Consider the following 17,343-nt stretch of genomic DNA (forward strand, 5'->3'; position numbering starts at 1 on the left):
TACAGTGTCTATCAAATTGACAGTACACACTTGAAACTTTTGCCATAGTTTCTTTGCTAAAAGTCACTTGGTAATTTCTATTTTAAAGAATTATGATGTTTGTCATAGTTTTTGAGAAATTTGCACTTCATTAACTTTTTAGAAGTAGGACGTGGGTTTACATGGTTGGGTTGGAGAGGAGTCTTTAGTAATAAGATCACGGGTTTAGGAAACATAAGAGAGAGGCTGCTGGAATTGGGGACGGACTGTTCAATCTAGAACTGAGAAAATAGAAGGAAGATCTGATCATATTGAATTAGGGATAATCACCTGATCATTTTGAATCCATCACTGAGATTTTATAGGACAGATTACACCAAGGATGACAGACTTAGAAGGCTCCCACAAGATGCTGATCAAAGATTTCACTTGACTGGCCGCTATCAGCACATACTGTCTACTCTGAAGGCCCAGAGGAGGAGAAACTACAGGAGCAGTTTACACACAGTTGATAAAAGCAACTTTTTCTTAGCTCTCACCATGCAAGATTGGGAGTAGGCTGACCACCTGGTTTTGATGATCCAGGAATCTTGGTCTCATTATCTCACTTGGATCCAGCACAGCTAGCATGTCAGGTTTTCCTACTTCTCCATTCTAAGATAGCCTTCCTCATGAGATTTAACGCTGTGGAGCTTGTAAGCCACAGGTGGATCACCTTGAGTTAGACACATCTTTCAGGAATGGTTTAGGCACAGTTGATCCTGCCCTGGGGTAAAAGAACGTCTAGATTTTCTCTTCACATCTGTTCCAGCCCATATTGCAAGTTCCCGTGATGACACATTGAGGTAATTGGGTATGGGTTTTGGACCACTGCAGAAAAGGTGCTTCCCAAAGCTGCAACATGATTAGAACTAGAGCACTGATCTCCTCTATATTGTTTTCCAGGAATATGAATGTAGGATAATGGTACTAATCTAGTCCATCCCACTTCCTTCAGGAAAGATGCAAGTTAATCTAAAAAACTCCTTATCTGATTTTTTTGTCATGATTCATGTCTAAAAACCTTCAGAGATGGAATACTATAACCTCCTAAAGCAAGTCAGTCTTGTTTCTAAATATCCTTGCAATTAGGAAGTCACCTCTAGATTAAACACATCCATTTCTCTCAATCTTTCCCCTTTTTTAAGCCCTCTGGTTGTTTTTATTTTTCATTTATGCTCCCCCTCTCCATTTGATTCATGCCTGTCATTAGGCATTGTGGGTGAAACTGGGCAGGTTAGTTTCTGCTGGGGCTGAGTATACTAATACAAGAGTATAGTAACTGAGATGTATTTCATTCATCAGTCCCTTTTCAAAACCCCAGTATGTCTGTGTTTCTTGCAATGTTTAATTCATGTCTAATTTTCTAAATATGAACTTCCAGATCCTTTCTGCAGAACCCTGTATAGTGCTTACCCTATCTTCACCAACTTCCTTCATAATTACATTTTTCTTACCGTCTTGTATTTTTTACCATATTTGTCCTCTGATTTGTCAAGATCACTTTCAATTTTAAGCTTGTTTTCCTACCTGCTTATAGTCTCTTACAAGTTAGCAATCTGAAGGCTTTTTAAGTGTGATTTCTACAGTGTCCTGGTGAAAGCAGCATACCCCCACAGAGGTTTACTTCTCTGCCCCAGTCTTAATTTGCAAGACTATTAAGACCTATTAACTTGCATAATACATTGCTTAGTGATTATATTAATTAATGTGAAAACTAGGCAAATACTGCAAACCTATCCTGCCTGAGGATGTTAGTCATATCTGCAGCAAAATCATTGCTATTGATAATAATACAAATCCTGTACAATTAAGAAGTTTTGCAATACAGAAGCATTTCCAGGAGATTCCAGGACAGGAAAATCATTATACCGAGTTGCTGACTCCTTTATACAGGTGCTCTCTGGTATGTCTTGGATCAAATGATTTGTGAATCCTTATTTTCTTTCAATAAGTTTTGGAGAAGTCTGTCACCTATTACTTCATCTAAAAGAAAATAATAAATCAGAACTATTTAAATTGCTGCTGAAATAAAAGTGCTGAAAATGCAGGAACAAAAACATGAGACATATGAGCAACACACTGCAATACAGGGTCTCAACTGAAAGAACTTTAAGGGTTGTATCCAGCTGAAATTACAGGGGAAATTTAGAAGACTCTTATCAGTGACCCTTATGGGAATTTTAGCTTAGATTCTAGAATTAATATATCTAAACTTGGAAGGAAAGATTAGGTGGTGTCTAATGACCGTTTAGAAAAGAATTCTTGCAGTAATTATTTTTTCAAGAGATAATTTTTAGTTGCTAATTGGTTAATTTCCAAAATTAGTATCATATAATAGACCTGTAAAGTAATGCTTTACTTTTATTTCCTTCACCTTCAGGTGTCTTTTTTTTTTCCCCAAATAGAATGACCATTCTGCAAGCGACTGACATGTCCAGTATTGTCAGGTTATAACATCATGATATTGTCTGTCTCTCCTACTATTGCCTTTCCACTAGTTTATATTTTTTATCAATATTGTGTGTAAAGTAGTTGGCTTGTCGATGGTGCTTTGGCAAGACATTATGGGTAAAATGAATTACTGTACTAACTCATTATCTTTCTTCATGTACAATTATACTTTGTGCAGACTGTCAGGGAATGCAAGGCCTAACATAAGACTGTTCTGTATGTCTACTCCTATTTTTAATCAAAAGATGTTTAGATAAAGTATGGAGGTCTGGTTTGTAAGGAATTTTCCTGGTTTATACTGTATCATACTCAAGTCCAAAAAAATTAGGTTGGATGGAGGTCTTTTCAGCTAGATAGAGCACAGGCTGTTACTGAAGTCGTTGAACAATACATTCTGTGCCAGCACTGAGCTGGTTTACAGGATCACATATTAAGCAGCTTTAATGTCTGTCATAGTTCACATCCACAGCTGTATTAGTACGATAGCTGCTGTAGAGAATTTGCATTCAGTGGAACTTCAGTCTTACAAGATTTGTAGCCATTTTCCAATATGTTCTCAGAAAGCTAAATAAATAACTTTATAAGGCAGGTTCTATTGACTTCTTGAACACAGTTGTTTGGTGGATTTTTTATTAGCCTAAGATGAATTTATTTTCTAAGATCAAAAGGGTAAAAATGAAAATATATCGGTTTTTGTAGGTGTCACTTTGAAAAGTTTTCCAGCAGCAGAAGCCACTAGAGTATTATCTTTTGACAGATTGTCTCCCCTTAGACTGCTGTGCATGAAGATCAGGCTAAATAATTTTTTGTAGAATTGCTCCATCAGCTGTAGGTCCTGTGCAATCACCTTTACTAAGTAAAGTACCTGCTTACATAACCATTTGATGGACAGAAGTGATCTTGTAGAAAGCCAGGATATAAAATTAAGAGTAAATAAACAGAATATTTTTTTTCTAAATTTATCTTAAGCAGCAGGCTTTCACAGATCCATAATCAAAGAACTGATTAAGAATAATTCTTTAGAATTTGCTTTTAAGTCTTGGCCTTTGTCCTGGTTTCAGCTGGGACAGAGTTAATTTTCTTCCTAGTAGCTGGTACAGTGCTGTGTTCTGGACTTAGAATGGGAATAATGTTGATAACACAGGGATGTTTCAGCTGTTGCTGAGCAGTGCTTACCCTAAGGCAAGGGCTCTTCAGTTCCCGTGCTCTGCCGGTGGGCAGGGGCACAAGGAGCCGGGAGGGAGCAGGGCCAGGACAGGTGACCCGAACCAGCCAAAGGGATATTCCATACCATAGAACGTCAGGCTCAGTATGTTTTGAGTGGAGTTGGCTGGGGGCTGTCGATTGCTGCTCAGGGACTGGCTGGGCATCGGTTAGTGTGTGGTGATCAGTTGTATTGTGCACCTCTTGTTTCTCTTGCATTTTATTCCTCTCTCTCTTTTCACTTTTCAAGAATAATAATAATGATGATGATAACAATAACATTTTATTTTACTTTATTTCAATTATTAAACTGTTCTCATCTCAACCCATGGGTTCTACTTTTTCCTGATACTCCTGCCCATCTCACTGAGGAAGAGGGGAGTGAGCAATTGTCTTTTTGGTACTTAGTTGCTGGTTGGGTTTAAGCATGACAGCTTTCTTACAAGATCACTGCTGTCTGTTGTGTAGTTCTTCTGTTCTAGAAACCCTTTCCAGCTTTTGAGAAAAGCCAAAATGACAGATCACTCTGTACACCCAGCTGGAGAGAGCAGTGGAGTTTCAATACCATTCTTACACAGCCACTGCACTTTTTACACCCATTAGATCTCTTTGCTTTGCAGATTTTTGCCAGTGGTAGCATTTCCATGGTATTCTGTCTGCCTTTTATGTAAACGCTGTTCGGTTAATTAGTTGGAGATACAGCAGTGTGCCAGGAGTGCCTAGTGAAGCTTTTTATTACTACTGTCACTTCATGTTATTTTCAAAACTTTTCAGTCCTGGGAATAAAAGGTGATTTCCCTCCTTCATGGCGTATCATATATTTTCTGTAGAGGAAAACTGTTAAGAGCTATATGTTTTCAGTGTGGGCATATTGTTCCAGTCCCTCTGCACCCTCATGATCTCCTGAAAAATCATTCAGGAGGCAGACTGGTTATAAGGCCTGTAATGCTACTGGCTTCTTCAGTTCTTGTTTTTTCTTAGACCAGATTTATGTGAGAGAGCAGTGAGGTGGAGTAAAAAAAAAAGAGTTGTCCGGCCCTGGAAGAATAAGATCCCAATAACTTTTGACAAAGAACCCTGTATTATGAATTCTGCTGTTTATTCTTAAATTCTGATCTATCTTTCCATCCTCTTTGCTGTTTGTGATGACTTGGTCTGCTGCCTCAGGGAAGCTAAATCATTCAGAAATAGGGAAGCGAACAAAACCTCAAGAATCTAGGAGAAAGGAGAAATCAGTTTTCCTGAGGGAAGAGAGGAACTATTAGCAAAGCAAATCTCCAGAAAGCTGAAACAGAATGGAAATATTTTCTTTCTTTGGGAATGCAATCTTAATTCTGTTGCTATATAAAGCAGGGTATTTGGTTAGAGCTAGTTATTAACATATGTTTTGGTTTAGGATTTAGTAAGTTTTCATGATTATTAGTGAACCTGTTGATTTCTAGGATGTTGTCCATGGCAGTAATATGTAAGGAATCAAAACTCAAGTCCAAATCCTTGTGGAAGTTGATGTTCCATTTGTTCCATGAAGCTAATGGGAACCAATTATTACTGATTATAGGCATATCAGAGATTATGCTACTTGGGGTCACATAGCAAAAAAAAAAAAAAGTCTCTAGTTTCTTTTTGCACATAAGACAGTTTTGGCTCAAGACATAACCAACATTTTGCCAACAAATAATTTTGAAATACAAATGGAAGCCTGAAATAAAATTCCTGTTTATGGAGAAACTGACATTTAGTCTAGTGACTTGACTGTTTGACTGTTTTCTGACTGTATGAATAAATGTATATAAGAATTGTGTATATGTTGAAGTAGAGCATCCCGCATGTGTTTTCCTAATGGTGTTGAATGTTGTAATCTACAGTACTTGCGCATTTTTTTTGAGTCTAGCTTAATTTTTCTTCTTAATTTGGGAAGAATCTGGTTAGACTAGCTAGTCATAAAGAATGGGAAAATGCAAACTGAAGTGAGGTAGAATGCAAAATCACTTTTCAAATGTTGGTATCTATTGATATTCTTAGGCAACAAACAGGCAGTGAAGACTTGACTAGCTCTTTAACTAAGAGAGGGAATTGCCCCAGTGGCATATTGCTGGCAGCTGAATATTTATCTGTGAGCAACAATGATCTATAGCGTTAGCAAAAAGTGTATTTGGCTATCTGACTGCCTTGGCAGATGGTCCAAACACAGGATGCCAATGGAGGCTGCGTGACTATCTGCCTGTGAGTACTGGCTTCCCCTAGTTGCTTGAGGTTTGGTGTCAACATACCAGTAACAAATTTTAATGCAGCTTTCCTGCATGACTTGCAAAGATTAGAGTGTGCTAGTGTTCATTCCTTGACTTTTCCTTTAAGTTCTCAGTGGAAAAAATAAAATAAAATAAATATTCCCTGAATTTCATGTATAGTCCAACTGTGTTTTTTTGATTTAGGATCCCTTCTTATTCTGAAAAGAATATCAAGAAGAAATTAAACCTCTAGTATCTAGAGGAGCCAGGTTGGTTGGTGGGGAGAGGGGAAATAATTGTGACTGTAGGAATGAGCATTATCAGACAGAACAGAAGAGACCAAGCACAGACTTTTAACATACAGTCTAAGAGAACTTCCTTAAAATAGATTTAGGAGATACTTATAGAAACTGGGAGAAGGAATGTCTTCTGTTCTCTTGCCAAGTCCTGTAGCTATACAGTAATATGCAATGGCATGTAACACAGAATGTAGTTTTGATAGGATGTCTCTTAGGAGCAACTGATCCCAAATAAAAGAAACCAGAAGTGATGAGTTCATTAGCTTGAAGGTATTTATGCCAATTAATGAAGTCAAACTGCTTTTAGTGGTTGCAAATTACATGAGAGGAAAGAAAAATTGTGCTGTCCCTGTTTTACTGTCATTTGCCAGCGTTTTCTTTTCCTATATAAATCAGTTATGCTGTGGCCCATGTATTTCTGCCCTAAACAAAAGATACAGAAATAAAGAAATTAGATCAAGGCACGCAACTGAGGCTTTCAAAGATGTCCCTTACCTTTCTGTGGACTGGGCTGGCCAGAAGGCAATGGGATACTCTCATGTCTGTATTCCTTTGCCTTTGTTCATGTGAGCAGTGGCAAAATATATTGAAATATATTGTACTATCGTTTCACTTTTGTTGCATGGTTAACTTGTCACAGTGTTTACTGTGCTTATTCTGCGGGTTTTTAACGTGAGTATGCCACTGACAGGAGTTCATTTAAGTGGTACTATCACACCCTGCCTGATCTGAATAAAGCAAAGCAAGAGACATTTGTATATATTTTATTATGTATCTCAAATAATCCAGACTAGAAAATTTTTCCTTTTGAGGCCATATCATGTGAATTGTTGCTGCTTTTATGGTGCTGTTCAGGTTGTGACTGTATTAGTATTACAGAAAGCTAAAATTTTGGTGATTTAAAACAAAAAAAATACTTTACCATGGAAGCATTTTCTACAAGAGAATCTTCACATATGTCTCATTGGAAAAATGCAGTTGTTTAAATGATTTATTCCATATCAGTTGCTGGCTAATGAATGTAAAAATTGGTTTGTTCCTACATTGTTTGACAGACTGCCATTACCAGATCATAAATTTATGGGCTACTGGAAAGTCAATCAGCCGGGGAATGCAGAACAGAAACTGCTGTGTCCAACAGAAACTCAGAAAATAGACATAAAGGTTTGTCTTTTAAGTTGGTGGTTTTTTTCATATAATACTGTTTTTATATATCAGGATGGAAAGAATCTAAAGCATGATTAATTTCTTCAGGAAAAAGAGTATATACAAAGTGTAGTCCTTGTTACCCATTCTTGGGGTTTTTTATACTGACTAGAAAAATGAACATTTTTGTATGTGTAGCCCTCACACTAGTTATACAATCATTAAGTTTGGTTAGAAGTTCTTGAAAAGAGGTTTTTATAAAGATATTGAAAATACTGTATTTGAAGGTGGCCAGTTTAAGGCCCCAGATCTCAATTCTTGAATAAGATCAGAGACTGAAAAGAAAGCTGTTTTCTTTTTCTATTTTGCATGCAGCTGAATTCTTATGGGTCTTTGGCACTGTCAAGTTTGAATTTGAACCTTTGGTACAGTTTGACCTGCAGCCAAAGCTTCTAAGTCCTTTTCAGCTTTAAGTTCTTGGCTTAACTTCAGTCATTTTTACTTCAGTGAATAAGGAAAAATCTGAACTGCTAATGTGATGTAGGGGTGAGATTTAAACTTTATATAATAAGAAATCTCTATTGAACGTCTTTGAAACAGAAATATTTTGATTTTTTTTTTCCTTGTATGGACTGCGTTTTATCAGTACATGATACCTCTTGTGCCACTGAGCAGTAATGGTTCCAAACCAATAAAAGACTAAAGAGAAAAGGCGTGTTGGTTTCTATACTGTAAAGAAAATTACAGTAGGAACATTCTGAGAGCTTGCAGAAAAGCATTTCCTTTTCACTTTTATTTATTTGGTAGTTGCTCTGTTTCTGTTGTTAGTTAATACTAAATCTTGAAGAAGACTTCTAGATTTTTTTTAAAGAATGGTGAGTGGAATATTTTAGCAAGCACTCATTGTTATCATTTGTTTTAGGGCCCTGTGTACTTAAATATTCAAGGATTTCCACTGGAACGACATGAAGCCAGGTCCCTCAGTTTCACAGAAGAACTTGCTTTTTGGACACTGCCTTTGGGTGAAATTAACTTAGTTTGCGATGTCACAGTAACAAAAGGTACAGTAAAAAAAAATCTGCTAGCTTTTGTAATGATCCACAATATTGTAAATATGTGAAATACCCTGGAGATGAGAAGGGACAGGGCTGCTGACTTCATAATAGCTTGCTGGTAGCCAGTGGCAGAATATAAAAGGGCAATATGAGGGATTCTAAGTGTAATAACAACACTTCAATGCGTTTACAGTTGTGTGTATTTCTAGGTATGTTTACAATGGAGTACAGGAATAGTACTAGGAATTGGAATATGGGACCAGAGGATATGGAGCATGGAAATGGAGTACAGGAATAATAATTTATCTTTTTCCACTTTTTTGTTTAACAGTAGGTGAAATACAAAAATAATCAGCCACTTAAATTGGAGCATAATTTCACTGAATTGTTGTGGTCTTTGTAAAGATATGCATCTTTCTCAAACCAAGAGAAAGATATGTAATTAAAGTAGAACAACCACAAAATTGCAAGTTTCTTTAGTTTGTATGTTCAACACCGTATTACTTCACAAAAACAATTCTTTTGACTTTTCCTCTCTCAATTCAGTTTAAATACAAATCTTCCCCTGTGCTTGTACTGATTAAAATTCTTTATTACTTTTTCATTTTCTCACTCTCTGCCTCCCTGCCTTAGTTACCTGTACCACTTATGTCCCAAAGTGAATTGGGTCATTGGGAATATTCATGAACATTTTTAGGGTCCATCATTAAACATGTCTAAACTTTATTGTGTATTGTAAACAGATTGCTAATGATCAATACTGGAATGCTGCTTTTTCTGCTTGTAACCTTAGTTTCAAATATATTAACAGACTTTTATGACAGCAAAACAGAAATCAGGTGGCTTTGTATTGATGTCAAGCATTGTCTGAAATCAGTCAGGAAGGTGCTGTATGTGAAAAGTTCCATACAAAGTTTGCATTCATCCCATGTTTAATTATTAAATACATTAATTGAAAGGGAGAATGGGATAGAGAAGGAGGGAGAACCAAGATTATAAACAAATAAAAACATCTAGACAGATTTTGTATATACTAGCAGCTGGCAGGTGCTGCAGTCTTGTCTACACAAATGTGCTTTGGACTGCTTGTTTGACGAGTTAACAGTATTATGGCAAGATTCTGCCTGCTAACATTTAGTTAGTAGCAAGAGACCATTTCTTTTTATCTCCTGTGTCAGCGGTGGTAATTTTTCTGTACATTTTGCTATATCATCTGCCAAGGTTATGACATATGTATTTCCAGAAGAGCAATATATGATACCAGTAGCCTTTCATTAATTTTACATTCTTATTTCAGAAGATGAAGCTGAAAATGTTCTTTACGTCACTACATGCAATCCTGTTTCCTTGTACTTCATGAATGTTTCCAGTAAGAGTGGATACTTTGTGGATCTTTATGACCTCTTTCCAAGAACAGTTGGAAGTGTCTGGCAACCTTTTGTGACTGTGGCACTGCTGGGAAATCCACTCAAAGGTCAAGTGGTTCTACATGAAGAGGAGGTAAAAAAAATTAAATACAGCTAAATATTTAGTGATGAGTAAAGTAGTATCATAAGGGTAGGATTGCTGAGGAGTCTGCCTCTGTAGATTGAAATAGCCTGGACAAGCCTACCCCATTCAGACTGTTCTCTTTTTCATTATACGTGAAGCTTAGGAGTTGCCTTCAGCTTTAGTTTTTATGTGGAGATTTTCCTCTTGCACTGTTTGGCTGGACAACGTCCTTTTGTGTTCTTGAAGCTGAGTTCTACCTGCATATCTTATTTCTGTTACTGATAGAGGGAGATTGACCTTCATGGGAGAAAAGGAGATAGTTCAGAAGTCTCAGTCAAGTAGCATATATTTGCAAAGTACAAAGTAAGCTGGTTTATGGTGTAAACTTAAGTTCTGCTCCGATCTTGTCCTCTTTTTACTTTTCAAATAGGACATGAAAGAGACATTTTCTGAGTCAGAACATAAAATGTTGCTTTTATTTGCTTTGTGATGCTATTTTTTGTATTGTGAATACTGAAATTTCTCATTCTGTAACATCTGAAGTACCAAGACTAGAAAGAAGACTGTATAAACCTTGACATCTAGTGTATCAGTAACACAAATTTAGAACCACTGACAACTTCAGTGTTGGTTTGACCCAAATCCTTTTTTTAAAGTCAAGTATTGCATACTTTCCACATACTTTCCACTTTCCATTACTATCAGTGAACTGATTGGAACGTTTCCAATTGAAAACATCTTTGCCCAGGAGTGGGAAGAGACAAGAGTTGGTAAAGTGCTGCTGCTCTTCATTTTGTAATATTAATAATAGTTTATTATGTTACCTACCAGTCATAGTGGTTTGACATGGGCATTTAATGTGGTCATTATTGTTGGTTGGCTTTGCCTTTTCCTTTTTTTGTTTTGAATTTCTTCTGCCCATTTTTCAGTAGGTGAGAGACTCTGACCTAGAAGAACCTTTCCTACACTGAGTTGGGTTATTACATAGTTTTCTGTCCTTTCATAACTAGTGTCTCTGTGATATTGTTATTCCAGGAACATCGGTCAAGTGTTGACACCACTTTCTGGTCTCAAATGCTACAGTTAAGCTTGATTGCCTTATGAAAAACACCATTGTTCTGCATTTAGTAGAACTGCCTATGCTTTCTTCTGCTTTGCTTTGGAACTTTCCAGTGCCAAATGGAAAAAATACCATTCTGAAGTTACCTGCTTGTAGCGATTGCCTGTGTTGTTGTATTGAACAGCTTAGAAGTACCATTTGGGTTATTTTGAGATGCACATAACACATTTGTTTGGTTCTAAACAAAGTTCGGCCTTTTTGGCAAAGTCAGCACAGGAAACTGTAAAACAGATGGCAGTCTATCTCATGTCTAAGAATGTTTAGAATGTCTCACACTTTTTAATATAAAGCCCAGCAATATTCTTTGCTTTCTAAGTCTCTAAAATTCCTACTGGGAAAATAATTGTCCCGCTAGTTTTGCTTTTAACCAAATCACAGTAACATTTGGTGTCAGCAATGAAGTTTTTATCAAAGGTTCATCCATGAAGCTTTAGGTAGTTAACTCAATGACTGGTTTTGCCTGTCCTCATGGAATATATTTTTCAGTGACAGTATGAATTAAAACTCTGAAGTAAAGTCTGTTCTGTGGAGAGACTGTGGTAGCTCAGATGACTTCAGTTGAGCTGTAACCTCAGTTTTTTCTCTGGCAAAGCTAAAATATTGCCAGTTTCAGTCTTGCCTTTCTTAGCTGGTGCTACAGGTGAACAAATCCTGTCTGAAAATAAACCTGGTTTACACTGCTGGAAAATAATACAGAATTACAGTATTCTGAATGCTTTGCATTACCGTAGGACTTTTTACACAGTATTAACATTAAGATAGACCTCACTTGCTGAGTGTGAAAATATGTTTCATTGAACTACAAACTTGGTTGCAAAGTCATTGTATACTTAGAACACTATTCAAAAATAATTTTAGACTCCTTGAGTAACTTAAGTAAGCATCTTGCACAGAAAAAAATGATAGAAAAGGTTTCTCCTATGTACTGCATGTTCATATCCATGGACTACATTAGTAATTTATTTGGGACTAGTTTTCAAATGAGGCACAGTTCAGATGAATACCGCTGTTATAGTCTGCAGAGCCACTGCTATCCTTCCTTATGCTAGGGTTCATGTGTTAGGATCTCAGCATTTCTACTTCCCACTGAATCAAAAGAGGGATTCTCAAGTAGTTTAGTTTGTCCACATAGAGCTTAGGTTTTATTCCAAACATTTCCTGCCGTGGAACCATGGAAAAAACATGTGCTTCATGCACCTGTGAAATGAAGTGGATATTGCTGTATATGAAATTATATCCATTATTATTGATGTTAGCAGGTAAACATATAATATAAGCTAATCATTCAAGTACCTGCTGTATCTGTTGGGAGGATAAAGGTGATCTACAAGAGCAGTTCATCTCAGCTAAGGTAAAGCGCGGTGAATGCCCTCTGGAGGTACCTCTCTGTTTCCACTGGCTACAGAAGGAACCTTGACATATAGTCAGAATTCCTGCCTTCAGGTGATCTAAGGTTAATGGCAGTTGTAAGCTCAGAATTTGCAGCATTTACATGTTAAGACAAGTAGATTAGTGGCACTTCTGTATTTTGGACAAGGCTCCAAGCGTTGGCTATTTGTGCTAAGAGTGCATCAAACAGATCTTCCAAGAAAAAAAAGTAATGCAAATGATGTATGTGATGCTTTAGAGGTTCATCTACGTCTATTTACAAAAAGACCAAGAAATTTTAACAATATTTTTAGATATTTATTAGTCTGGAATTCCAGACTAATTCACATTTATTAGATTCACATTAATAAATGATTCACATTTATTAAATAAAGTCCTTTTAACAGCTGATATTTCATAAATAATATAAACCATTAATTAGACAATACCAAAAGCTAAAGATTTTTCCCAATGTTTTGTTTTAATAAAGGTCTTTGGACATTAATGTTTCTGACTAAGTTATAAAAAAGAACTATTTTAAACAGATTATAACCTTATTGGAAAGTATGAGGTGATGATGTTGTGGCTCTTCAAATAAGCTTGTGTGATTTATTTCCCAGATGACATCCATCTGGATTCAGTAGAGCCCTCCAGTGAAATAAAATGAAAAATCACCATTCCTTCCTGTCCTTTTAAATAAAATTTTACTAAAACTAAACTCCTCATGGACTTAACTTAATAGCACAAATCAGACATTTGTCTGCTTTTAAGCCACCTTCTGTCATGGTTTAACCCCAGCCAGCAACTAAGCACCATACAGCTGCTCACTCGCTCCCCTCCCAGGGGTATGGGGGAGAGAATCGCAGGACTCAATCTCATGGATTGCAATAAAGACAGTTTAATGGGACAGAAAAGGAAGAAAAATAGTAATAATTACAATAATAATTATTAAAGAATTAGAATATACAAAACAAGTGATGCACAATGCAATTGCTCACCACTTGCCAACCGATGCCTAGCCAGTTCTGAGCAGCAGCCCCCAGCCAGTTTTCCCCCAGCTTTATATGCTCAGCATTACATCATATGGTACAGAATATCCCTTTGGCCAGTTGGGGCCAGCTGTCCTGGCTGTATCCCCTCCCAACTTCTTGTGCCCCTCCAGCCCTCTTGCTGGCAGGGCATGAGAAGCTGAAAAGTCCTTGACTTAGTATATACACTACTTAATGACAACTAAAAACATCAGTGTGTTATCAACATTATTCTTATACTAAATCCAAAACACAGCACTCTACCAGCTACTAGGAAGAAAATCCCAGCCAAAACCAGGACATCTTTACACCTTTTTGGAAGAAAAAGTAGGTGATTCTTTTTCTCACAGCACTGTTGCTCTCAGTGAGTGCAGCCTGTTTTGGTTCTATCTTCTTGTTCAGCCTAAGCTGATAGACTTTGAAAAGACTCTTCAGAAATCTCAAGTCATTCCTCATAAGGTGGGGATTGCATTCATCTTTTCAAAGCAGCAATACCTCTGCCTTGTCCTCCCCACTAACTTCAGGGTAGACTTGTATTTCCTATAAAGCTTCATGCCCACCTATTTCACTTTTCTTTTTCTTTCTGCATCTATTGCTTTTACTGCTCTGAAGGAGAGCAAATACAGACTGAAAAGAATTCTGATAAATTTATGCGTGATTTTGTGTGGGATTATAGGAGGAAAATGCACATGGAGACTTGATTTGCGTATAAATTAACTGCACACTTACATTTTTTCTTACACTTTGTTCTGTTGAAAGGCTACAACTGGGTGGACAGAGTAACCTACAGTCTAACTCAGAGAGCATAACAAGCTTTGCCCAGGCAGTGTCCTGCCAGCATCCTTTAACTCTGCTTTTATCTTTCTTGGTCAGGAAGTGGTGCGGGGAGGGAGGGAAGTGCTTTTCCCTGTACCACATATTGTTGGAGCTCTTTGTCAAAGCTCTCCAATAGCAGAGTGAGCGAGTCTGTGGCACAGAAGCTGACACAGAGATCCACTTCTCTCACTACATGTAGGAGGTGGTAAAATCCTTCAAAAGAAGACTTTTTTAACAGTTTTTGGTCTAGCCTGAAACACAAGTGGGGACCTGCGTATGGAAGTACCTGCAACATACTAGTAGTAACATCTGAAACCTTTAGTCCCCATAATATTTTGATATATGGTTTCAGGAGGAAGGGTTTGTTTTCTTCAAAACTAGTTGAAGTTCTTAAATTATCTTCTTTTTTCTATTATTAATATTATATTATACTTTCCTTTTCTATAAGTCCACCTTGTAAGAAAAGGAAAGGTGCGCTCTGTCTGCAAAACCATAGGAACAACTTCCCATACTAGCAAAGTGAAATCACAACCCTGTTTGCTTTAAGGACTGTTAAGAGGAAAATGCTGGTGAAAATAAAAACAGCAGTAAGGAAAGGGAAACTTTGCAGTAACTAAAAATAAAGGCACACCACAAGATTGGTTATTGCATCTGTCCAGAGTTTGGAATTCCAGACATTGGGGTCAAGAGGTCACCAAAAGGTTACTTTTCTCCCAGTCAAGAACAAACACAGCAGAATTGCACACCAACATCTTCTCCCAGCCCACTTGAAGAGTTGCCAAAGCTGCTCTTGGATGTGTTTGGGAGTGACGCAAAAATCTATTTTTAAACACAGACAGAATATACCTCAGTCACTTAGCACAGAAGGAAACCATTAACATCAAAAGGGGTGGAGTAGAGAGGCTTTTTATATTACCAACTGCTCTCATAAATTTAACGCTAAGTAGAAGAATGTAATTGATTTGTATGTGTTCTTTATCTCACGTGGAAGGCTATTCCATTGCTTTGGAACAGCAGTGCTGTTGCAGAATTGTATAACTATCATATGGCAGAAAACCAAAATCCCAAGCAAATGCCCTGTATTTTTTTCCTGAACCACATTTCTGTAATTTTGGTTTGTAATACATAAGCAAACTTCTTTTTTTAGAAGTACTGAACTCTAGCTGAAATTCCCAAATGCTCCAAATAACATGGTAATATTTTAAATGCTTTACCATATTTAGCTTCAAATTACTATCATTATTAAATAAAGTTAATTCTCCCAAATAATTCTAGTGAAAATATGAAGCATACCCAAAAAGAACAAAACTGCTCTGACTCAAATTGTTTGTATTTGTTTTATTCAGGAGACTTTGTGGGAATTTATGTTTTACTCCCTTAACGTCTGTCATGCGTTATTGCAGATGTTGTACGTAGACAGTTTACTTTTAGTAAGTCCTTGCAGAACCTAACATTTCCTTGAATGGCAAACAAAAAATTCAGCCCAAGTCTTAATTAATTTGTTCTTCTGTATGTTTTAAATTTCATTTGATGGCGGTTAAGGTTGGCCCTGGATGATTGTTCTCTTGAATTCTTAAACACATTAGGAGCAGCTATAGTAGCTTGTAAAAAAAAAAAAAAATTATTAAAATGCCCCCATCATTTGATAGCGTGCGTGAACCCTCGGGCATTGAGTTAACATGACTGAGAAATCTAAGAAGTTCAAAATTTAGCATGGCATATTTTCACATGTTTTGTGTGGAGGATGGTTGCACCACTCTCTTCACTATCCTGTCTGCTACTGATCTCCATCCTCTTCAGTCATCCTGCTGTCCTCCAGCAGTTGCCCTGCCTCTTACACTGTAAGCTGTCTGAGCATGCAGGTCACAGAAGGATTGTCACGCACTGTGATACTTAATAGGCTCCACCGTGTCAGAAGTATGAAAAACAGTACTAAGCCATTTCTTCTCTCACCAATTTTTCACCGTTGGTGTAACTTAATGGTGGATTCTTTAGAGGAATGCTAAGAAAACATAAAAACTGAAATGAAATATTTTAGTGACTTGACAGAATAAAACTGGTATGTCTCTCACCTGAAGCTGACTAGAACTTGTCATACTAGCCTAATTCCTAAAGTTTCTGCAGAAGTGAAAAACTGGAATATCATTCCAGCCCTTTTTGCATGTACTTAACCTCTGCAATTAAATTTCTCCATGAACTTTGAAATGAACCAAGAAGGTTCAGCCTATGTTCTCCAACAAAATCTGGATCATCTTTCAAAATATCCAAAGTTGCTAGAGTTGCAAAAGTGCTTCAGATAGATTTGTTGTATTCTCTTAAATGGGCTTGAGATATACATGGGTCTGCTTTTCATTTACAGAGCAATGTTGTGCTGTTGCTGGATACAAACAATGGTGCCCTTCGCCGACTTTTGCTCTTACCAAATGCTCAGGAGTCTCCTAAGAGAACATCTTGGTGGAGCAGCAAAGAAGAGATGGTGAGGAATAATACCTGCCTCTATTATAATACATAGTTTTTTTAAATCAAAGCTCAATATTGGAAGAACTGTCCCAGGATTGTTTATCTTTCTGTTTTTACAGCCTAAGCACTTGCTTACTCTTGTATATGTTTAAATGCTGTACACATAAAATAGCATTGTTATGGAATAGTGATACAAAAAATATAAATAAGTTGTATTGTCTGAGGTTACATATCCTTAAATATCCCTTTATTGAGCTAGAACTGGAAATAACTGAACATTTTGTTACAAGGGATTATGTCCAAAATAATGAACTCAATTGTGATGCGATTATATGACTTTGGGACAAGGCAGGCTAGATAACATTTTGAGAGGTAATTAATATGATGGATTATTCTAAATAAAGGGAAAATGTAGTACATTTTCAGGGGAGACAGGAAACTCACTGGGACGAGTCTAACAAACACTAATTGCTGTTATGACATATTTTTATACAGAGCGACTACAAAATGTGCAGAGAGTTTTCACACAAAAACTGGCTGGTGTTCTACAAAGAAGCAGGGTGAGAGTAAAATATATCTTTGTATTATATTGATTTATAACAGAACTCCTGGTATACATCCCTATCTGATTATTCTTTTCTTGGCTTCCAATTTTAC

At 36.9% G+C, this 17,343-nt stretch overlaps 1 protein-coding gene across 1 annotated transcript in view; it reads left to right on the top strand.

Moving 5' to 3' along the window:
• VWA8 (von Willebrand factor A domain containing 8) overlaps window positions 1-17,343 on the top strand; it is a gene marked incomplete at its 5' end in the record, with an annotated part of 184,294 nt that overhangs the window by 106,349 nt on the left and 60,602 nt on the right. Inside the window, 5 exons of the mRNA XM_080376822.1 lie at window positions 7,258-7,366; window positions 8,271-8,409; window positions 9,701-9,903; window positions 16,586-16,702; window positions 17,182-17,246. Of these exons, the coding sequence (XP_080232948.1) occupies window positions 7,258-7,366; window positions 8,271-8,409; window positions 9,701-9,903; window positions 16,586-16,702; window positions 17,182-17,246 (633 nt within the window). The remainder of the gene's footprint in view (window positions 1-7,257; window positions 7,367-8,270; window positions 8,410-9,700; window positions 9,904-16,585; window positions 16,703-17,181; window positions 17,247-17,343) is intronic.

The sequence above is a fragment of the Falco punctatus genome (assembly GCF_963210335.1).
Source record: "Falco punctatus genome assembly, chromosome: 2".
NCBI lineage: Eukaryota > Metazoa > Chordata > Aves > Falconiformes > Falconidae > Falco > Falco punctatus.